Source organism: Danio aesculapii, chromosome 15 (assembly GCF_903798145.1).
Source record: "Danio aesculapii chromosome 15, fDanAes4.1, whole genome shotgun sequence".
NCBI classification, from domain to species: Eukaryota; Metazoa; Chordata; class Actinopteri; order Cypriniformes; family Danionidae; genus Danio; species Danio aesculapii.
In genome coordinates, this window is record NC_079449.1 from 3,996,549 (window position 1) to 4,006,548 (window position 10,000).

A 10,000-nucleotide genomic window follows, 5' to 3' on the forward strand; every position below is an offset into this window, starting at 1 on the left:
ATGCAGTGTTGATTGTTCCTGAATACTATTAGACTCTCCAAGAAAACTATAACTCACTTTTATCTTTGTTGTATTTTATTTATCTATGCTTGTAAGTAGGGCTGGGCGAAAAAAATGCAGTCTTGATAATTATTTTCCATATGGAACGATATATATTTCGATACAAGTAGTTAATGCTTCCAGATTTAAGAGTACCCTAACAATTGCTGAAGCCACAAAAATAAGAGGATCCATTAAATGGCATAACATTTTCAGCCGATAAATTCGGAATATCTCTAATATCAACACACTTTTAAATTCCCATTGTTGCACATTTCTGATGTGTGATTGGCTCTTTGATCAATATAGAGTAAAATGATCCAGAGCGTCTCATTTTTATTGACATAAATTTGATCACGATGCGATATAATATCGTATATCGGCCTAGCTCTACTTGTAAGTTATTTGTTATATATTATTCAAGATCCAATCCCCTGCAAAATCACCCCAATCAATCTAAAATGAAGAATTATTTCCAAATAAAGCAGTATATACATTGCAGAAATACACAATATCACAATGTCAGATTTTTCCAATATCATGCAGCCCTGATAAGTTGTTTACTATAAAACTTACGTTATGACCAATATGAATAGATGATTATGAACTTCACACACATACAGTTGAAGTCAGAATTATACACCCTCCTGAATTATTAGCCCTCCTGTATATTTTTACCCCAATTTCTGTGTAATGAAGAGATTTTCTCAACACATTTTTAAACATGATAGTTTTAATAACTCATCTCTAATAACTGATTTATTTTATCTTTGCCATGATGACAGTAAATAATATTTGACTAGATATTCTTCAAGATACTATATATATATTTTATACAAAGTTTTAGATATATTTCTTACATCTCTTCTTTTTTCTTCTTGTCTGTTTCTCATCCTCTAAATTCACCTCATCTCTCGTCTGTGTTATTTTTAGCCTGTTGTCTCGGGGGTCTTCATAAAGTATTAGATGCAAAGTAAAACTCTGTAACCTCAAGGACAAACCTGTAACTGGAGAGTCGCTGCAAACTCTCTGCGGTCAGACGCTCACTCTGATTGGCTGTGTGCTCGTTAAATATTCATATCCTGTTTTAACTCTTCAGGCCTTTATTTCAAGTTCAGAAGTGCAGAATCGGGACCACAGGAATCAGAAAAATAATACCACTATCCTTTACCACGTCACAACATGATTGAACCATGTAGAATGAGCTTCTGAAGGCCCTGCATTTGCATACCTATGAATTAATCACATTTTAGAGATATGTAACGGGCTTTAGCTGTGTGTTCAGCTCTTAAATATTTACAATAAAACCAATGCAGCGCATCAGTTTCTTTTCTCTATCTGTACCTATATAGTTATTCATGAACTTTGCTCTCATGTGAAATTTTTAGTTGATCTAATTTAGTTAATCTTCATTCATATATCTGTGCAGTTAAAGCTCCACCTAATCTACAGTCTCCATTCTATGGATATTTAATTCATTATTCATAAACTAATTCCACCTCCACTTAAATAGTTCTGATAATTATTCATGTATACATGCATCAGAAGCTCCACCCTTCACCTGAAGACACCATTAAACATGTCTAATTCATTATTGAGGTATTCATGTACCTGAAGCTCCGCCCTGACCTGCAGACTCAATTCTCCACCCCCACCTAAACAGATCTGATTCATTATTCATGAATTCATGCACTTGAAGCTTTTCCCTCACCTGAAGACGGCATTAAAATCCGCTTCAACTTAACTTATCACGCATAAAAAGCTTCGCCCTCAACTGCATACTATTTACCACCTCCACTTAATTCTGATTCATTATTCATGAACTCATGCACTCGAAGCTCCACCCTCATCTGTAGACCCCATTCTCCACCTTCGCTAAAACAGATCTGATTAACTATTCATAAACTCACACATTCAAAGCTCCACCCTTACCTGCAGCCTCCATTCTCCACCTCCACCTTAACAGATCTTAATTATTCATGAATATATGTATTTGAAGCTCCGCCCTCACCTGTAGACTCAATTCTCCACCTCCAATTAAACAGGTCTGATTATTCATGAATCTCCACCCTCATCTGAAGACTCTATTCTCCCCTTAAACAGAGCTAATTAATTATTCATGTGCCCTTGCATTAAAACTCCATTATTCTCCATCTCCACTTAAAAAGATCTGAGAAATTATTCATGAACTTATGCATTCGAAGCTCCGCCCTCACCTGCAGACTCTATTCATCATCTTCACAGATCTGATTATTCATGAACTCATGCATTTAAATTATTCATGAGCTCATGCTCTTACCTGAAAGCAGCATAGTCCACCTGCACTTAAACAGATTTGATTAATTATTCATGAACTCACACATCCAAAGCTCCACCCTCATCTGCAGACTCCCTTCTACATCTCCACATACCTAATGAATTATTCATGAACTCATTTATCCAAATCTCCACACTCACCTAAAGACACAATTCTCCACCTCCACTTATACAGATCCGATTAATTATTCATGAACTCATGCATTCGAAGCTCCACCCAGACCTGCAGCTTTCATTATTCTCCACCTTCAATTAAACACATCTGATTAATTATCCATGTATCCAAGCATTTGAAGCTCCGCCCTCACCTGCAGACTCCCTTCTCCATCTCCACAGATCTGATGAATTATTCATGAACTCATTCATCCAAATCTCCACACTCGCCTAAAGACACAATTCTCCACCTTCATTTACACAGATCTGATTATTTATTCATGAACTCTTGCATTTAAAGCTCTGTCCTCACCTGCAGACTCAATTCTCCATCTCTGCTTAAACAGATCTGATTAATTATTCCTAAAATCAGGATTTGAAGCTCCGCCCTCACCTGTAGACTCAATTCTCCACGTAAACAGAGCTAATTATTTATGCACCCTTGCATTCAAAACTCCGCCCTCACCTGAAGACACGATTCTTTACCTAAACACTTCTGATTAATTATTCATGAACTCATCTATGCAAATCTCCACCCTCGCCTAAAGACAATTCTACACCTCCACTTAAACACATCTGATTAATTATTCATTACCCATGCATTCGACGCTCTGCCCTCACCTGCAGGCTCCATTCTCCACCTTCACTTAAACAGATCTTATTAATTATTCATAAACTCATGCATTCAAAGCTCCGCCCTCACCTGCAGACTCCACTCTGCACTTAAACAGAGCTAATTAATTATTCATGTAAGCACACATTCAAAGCTCCGCCCTCACCTGACACTCCATTATTCTCCACCTCCCCTTAAACACATCTGATTTATTATTCATGAACTCATGCATTCAAAGCTCCGCCCTCACCTGCAGACTCCATTGTTATACACCTCCACTTAAACACATCTGATTATTTATACATAAACTTATGCACTCACAGCTCCGCCCTCACCTGCAGACTCCATTCTCGGCCTCTTCCAGTCCAAACTGAGCATCGAACTCCAGCAGGATGCGTGTGTGCGGTGGCGACAGTAGTTTCCATGACAGCAGCAGGTTGCGTGGGTAAGAGCTGGGGAAGCGTGGGCTCTGGACGTGACCTCCACCCTTGATCATTATGACCTCTTCCTTCCGGTACAAGTCTGTGAGGCGATTGCTGTCTGTTACTGGTCACAACTTGGACAGGTTAGTGCGTTTATTCTCGGAAACACACACACACGCATATACACACACACACAGATATATACAGAAACACCACATACAAAGGTTAGAATTTGCTTCATTTCAGTTTAACACAGTTCAGGTCGGGGAAGAGCATAGATTCAGCTCAGAAAATTAATTTCATCTTAATTTGTGTTTATTTCTGATCAATTGAGAAAAAAAAATGAGTTACTTTTCAGTCTCTTCAGACTCGAAGCTAAATAATCTGAATTCACTTCTGACTTCATAATAAACAAACCCGGATCACTTCTGGTGTAAATATGTCTCCAAGTGAAGTTTCACAAACTAATTTCGAGAGGAGCACGTGATATGATTGACTACAGCAGATCCTCATTGCTAATCATTAGCTAGCCTATTAGATCATTCTAAAACTACTATAAATATCCTGCCTAAACTTCATTCCTTATCTTCGTTTTTGGAACCCCCCCCCATCCTTCTCTTCTCCCTCCTCCTCTTTCATGATCGGGCAACACGGTGGCTCAGTGGTTAGCACTGCTGCCTCGCAGTAAGAAGGCCACAGGTTCAAGTTCTAATTCAGCCAGTCGGCACTCCCTGCGTGGAGTTTGCATGTTCTCCCTATATTTGCGTGGGTTTTCTCCAGGTCCTCCGGTTTCCTCCCAGTCTAAAAACATGTACATAAGTGAATCGTAACACAGTCACAAGCACTTAACACATACACAGCAAAAGGGGGCACTCGAGAAACTCCTGATCTCGTTTCCCTCCTAATGCTCATTGACCAGGCGGGAACCTTGGGCTCATCTATCTCCGAGCTCAGGGTTCTCTCCCGGGACAGCATGCCAAACCTGCTATCATAGTCGAGCATTATCTAAGTGTGAACTCTTGAATTGATTTCGGTTGGAGAGGTACCAGGAGCAAGATGGATCCTCCAAGGGTTGGAGAGGCTCATGGCATGGGCATGCATGAGTTTCAAACCTGCAAAATCCAGATCCGTGGTGCTAAAGAAGGGGAAAGTCAGAGATGAGTTCCGCTTCAGGCTGGGACAACATCAAATCCCATCAGCCAAAATGATTTCAATTAATTTCGGATAAATTTTCAGAAAACTCTCAAACTTCTGTTTCAGGAAAATAACTTTAAAAGTCACTTTAGATTCTCTGTTCGAAAGAAACAATCCAAAGAAACCTGATGTCATTTATTTATTTTCCTTTGGCTAAGTCCCTTATTTATCAAGGGTCGCCACAGTGGAATGAACCACCAACTATTCCAGCATATGTTTTACACAGCGGATGATCTTCTAGCTGCAACCCAGTACTGGGAAACACCCATGCGCACTCATACAATACAGCCAATTTAGTTTCTTCAATTCACCTTTAGCGCATGTGTTTGGACTGTGGGGGAAACCGGAGCACCCGGAGGAAACCCACAGCAACACGTGGAGAACATGCAAAATCCACACAGAAATGCCAACTGGCTCAGCTGAGACTCGAACCAGCGACTTTCTTGCTGTGAGGCTACAGTGCTAACCACTGAGCCACTGCCAATTTGAAAACAAAATTAATTTCTAATTTCCTTTAACCTACGTTTTTAAACAAATTAACTGATTCTCCTTAGAAAAGAACTTGATTCACTTCTAAATCTGTTCAAATCTGAACTGATCTCAATTCACTTCTCGAAGGTCAGAATTCGAATTCGGTAAAAAATAAATAAATAAATAAATACATAAATAAATCACTCAAAAATCACTCAATTCACAAAAAAATCATCAATTCTGATTATCTTGATAAAAACAACTTTCACTTTTTAAATGTGCAGTTCACAGAGTGATTCTGATCCTCATCAGAAAAAAGAACTCATTTCTAAACCAATTCCATGTATAATTATCTTCATTTAAGAAGTTACTTCACTTTGAATCCTTTAACCAATGTGAAATAATTTCTGATAATCCTCTAAAGAACATTACTCACTTATTTGATTTCTGAAAATATCAAAATTCATGTCTAATTTGCTCTAGGAAAACAGATTCATTTGATTCACTTAAGAAAAAAAATATTTGTTTCTGATTCTCCTTGTTAAAAACTGGTCTGAATTATGTACTGATTCCAGAAACTTTCGAATTCACTTTTAAATTTCTTGGGGAAAAAACATATTTGTCTCAGACTTCTGATTCTCTTCAGACTGAATTCACTTCTGATTCTTTTCAGACTGAATTCACTTCTGACTCTTTTGAGACTGAATTCACTTCTGACTCTCTTCAGACTGAATTCACTTCTGAATCTCCTTGGACTGAATACACTTCTGACTCTCCTTGGACTGAATACACTTCTGACTCTCTTCAGACTGAATTCACTTCTGACTCTCTTCAGACGGAATTCACTTCTGATTCTCTTCAAACTGAATTCACTACTGATTCTCTTCAGACAGAATTCACTTCTGATTCTCTTCAGACAGAATTCACTTCTGGTTCTCTTTAAACTGAATTCACTACTGATTCTCCTCAGACTTGGTTCACTTCTGATTCTCTTCAGACTGAGTTCACTTCTGATTCTCTTCAGACTGAATTCACTTTTGATTCTCTTCAGACTGAATTCACTTCTGATTCTCTTCAGACTAAATTCACAAGTGATTCTCTTCCGGCGGAATTCACTTCTGATTCTCTTCAGACGGAATTCACTTCTGATTCTCTTCAAACTGAATTCACTACTGATTCTCTTCAGACAGAATTTACTTCTGATTCTCTTCAGACAGAATTCACTTCTGGTTCTCTTTAAACTGAATTCACTACTGATTCTCCTCAGACTTGGTTCACTTCTGATTCTCTTCAGACTGAATTCACTTCTGATTCTCTTCAGACTGAGTTCACTTCTGATTCTCTTCAGACTCAATTCACTTCTGATTCTCTTCAGAATGAATTCACTTTTGTTTCTCTTTAGACTGAACTCACTATTTATTCTTTTCAGACTGAATTCAGTTCTGATTTTCTTCAGAAAAAATTCACTTCTGATTCTCTTCAGACTGAGTTCACTTTCGATTCTCTTTAGACAGAGTTTACTACTGATTCTGTTCAGACTGACTTCACTTCTGATTCTCTTCAGACTCAATTAACTTTTCATTCTCTTCAGACTGAGTTCACTTCCGATTCTTGTCAGACTAAACTCACTTCCGATTCTTGTCAGACTAAACTCACATCCGATTCTTGTCAGACTAAACTCACTTCTGATTCTCTTCAGTCGGAACTCACTACTGATTAGTTTCTGACTGAATTTAGTTCTGATTCTCTTCAGACTGAATTCACTTCTGATTCCCTCCAAAAGAATCAAACAAAAATCCCTTCTAGTTCTCTTTAGGAATAAACTATTCTTCACTATTAGACTTTGAGTTTAATATCTGAACTGAATTCACTGAAATGGGCCACAGATACTCTGACAGAACACACACACACAAACATAAGCAACACTGGAGAAGTAAAGCAGAGTGAGTGAGTGACAGCCTATTAAAAAAGACAGACACACGTTCAGCCCACAAAGGTAAAACATTAAAAATAGCAGACCTCGTGCAACAGCAAAACAAAGATCATTCAATGTGACAGCTTATGAATCTTTAAACCACACCAATAAGCACATTTGATCGTTTTGAAGAAAGATAAACAATTCATGATACACTAATCCAAAGTGACCACTTCCACGGTGGCCTGAGCTGATGTCAAACTGAGGCAGTCATTTCTTAAAGCTCCTCCACTCATGATCAACATATGTTCACAGACACACACACACACAAACACACACATACACACACACACACACACACACACACAAACACACCTCACACACAAATACACACACGCGCACAAACTCACAAACCTCATACACATAAACTATTAAAAAAAATTCAAACATACACACAGACTCACTCTTGCACTCACAAACACAAATACACACACACAAACTCAAATACACATGCAAATCACAAATCCTAACACACAAAAAACAATCACGAAGAATATCGCAAACACTCCTCGACTCATGAATAACATAGGATCTTCACACCCACACACACACACACACGCACAAACCTCATAAACAAAAACCCCCACACACACATACACAAATAAAAATCACCACGCATAAAAACACAATCACAAAGAATATCACACACACTCATAATTACCATAGGATCTTCATACATACACACAAATCATGAATGCACGTACATCCACGCGCCACACAAAAACCCCAAAACACAGACAAAAAAATAAATCACACCACACACACCTATATTCACACACTTACACGTACAAATACACACACCCCCAAAAAACTCAATCAAACTCACACACTCACATATTCACACACATAAAACTGCACACAAACTGGAGACACACAAAAACACACAAACTCACAAAAACTCTCTCATACACACACAAACTTACACAGACACACAAACTCTTACACACACAAATAAACTGATCCAGATAGGAGGCATACCAGGTTTTTGATCCAAGGGGTCTACGACATTCTTCCCAGCCCATTTAACCTGTACATGTAACGGAGGCCAGCTAGTGAGTGCTGTGCAGGTAAACCTCACTCCTCTGACCTCTGCTAGAGGCTATGATCTTTAGCCACCTTGTTAGAGCATTCGACTCCCATGCTGAAGGTCGCCAGTTCGATACCAGCTCGGGGCGGGTTTGGTGGCGAAGGACTGGCGGGGTTACATACACATGGGGTAAAGGGGACACCTGCATGCCTGCTGTGTTCCAAGCCACATCTTGAGCAGCTGCTCCAAGGCACTAGGCAAGGGTCGGTATCGATAAAGACATGATCAGGTTCTAAAATCCATTGCTGAGGCAATCAGCAAGGGGATCAAGGACAGCCGATGCCGTCAAGCCACAGACAAGGCCATTTACTTCATTAAGGAAGGACAAAGTCCAGAGAAAATATCTAAGAGCTGCCCTGCTGGGTTGCTCTCCACAGCCCAGAACTGGGTGATGTAATGTGTATTTATATATAGCGCATTCATCGTGTATGACCATACACCCAAAGCGCTTTACAGTCATGGGGGGGTCCACTCCACCATCTGTGTGCAGCATTCACTTGGATGATGCGACGGCAGCCACAGGACAACAGCGTCAGTGCGCTCACCACACACCAGCTACTGGTGGAGTAGAGAGACAGTGATAGAGCCAATTCACTGGCTGAGGATGATTGGGAGGTCATGATGGGTAATTTAGCCAGGACACCGGGGTTACACCCCTACTCTTTACCAGAAGTGCCATGGGATTTTGAATGTCCACAGAGAGTAAAAACCCCGGTTTATCGTCTCATCCGAAAGACGGATGGTCCAAAAGATCCCCTTCACTTTTACTGGGGCATTAGGACTCACACAGACCGCAGGTTGAGCAGCCCCTGCTGGCCTCACTAACACCACTTCCAACAGCAACCTAGTTTTCCCATGTGGTCTCCCATCCAGATACTGACCAGGCTCAGCCCTGCTTAGCTTCAGTGAGTAACCTGCAGGGTGATATGGCTGTGCCAGGGTGATATGGCTGTGATATGGGTGATGTTAGCTGACCTAGAGAGGCAATTGAAGATTCCATCACACATCACCCAGTCCACATTAAGACCTGACATAATCTTGGTCTCTGAGGCCACAAGACAATTAATCCTGCTAGAGCTAACAGTGCTAACAGGAGAGGATGGAGGAGGCTCAGGAGAGAAAGAAGGAAAATATCAGGAGCTGGTGAAGCAGTGTCGGCCGCTTAAATGCCAGTGGATGTGGGCATTTGCCAGCTACACCCTGAACAAGGCCTATGGTACACTGGGAATAACAGGCGCCAACTGAAGAAGAGCCATAAGCAACAACGTGGAGGCAGCAGAGAAAGCATCCAGATGGCTCTGGTTGGAGAGGGGAACTGTGGGGGCAGTGGCATGCTACTTGGATACAGGCCGGGGTCTGATCAGCCTCGGTTGGGTCAGCTAGAGGAGGGTGTCTGTTGCAAGACCCGAAACACCCCGTGAGTCCAGGAAACAACACTGATATTGTGTCCAAGGTTGTGCATCAGAAGATGTTTCTATAACTTCACAAACTCACGTACAACACACAAAAACGTACACAAAAGCACACATTTCATGCACGCGCACACACACACCAACACAAACACTCACACATTCACAAACACACAAAATAAAAAAACAAACAAACAAACACAAACTCGGATACAACAACTCACACACGAAACTCTAAAAACAAAACAGCACACACTCATACATACACAAACTCAATCACACACACTCAAACCCGTGCACAAAGTCACACCCTCATCAAAA

General features: G+C 40.4%; 1 protein-coding gene across 2 annotated transcripts in view; it reads right to left on the reverse strand.

Moving 5' to 3' along the window:
* The window catches only part of pdgfd (platelet derived growth factor d), a 78,763-nt gene that overhangs the window by 38,803 nt on the left and 29,960 nt on the right, over nt 1-10,000 (reverse strand). Inside the window, exon 2 of one of the 2 annotated variants that reach the window (XM_056473595.1) lies at nt 3,457-3,667. In XM_056473595.1, the coding sequence (XP_056329570.1) occupies nt 3,457-3,667 (211 nt within the window). The remainder of the gene's footprint in view (nt 1-3,456; nt 3,668-10,000) is intronic. The other variant, XM_056473596.1, reaches the window with a different exon arrangement.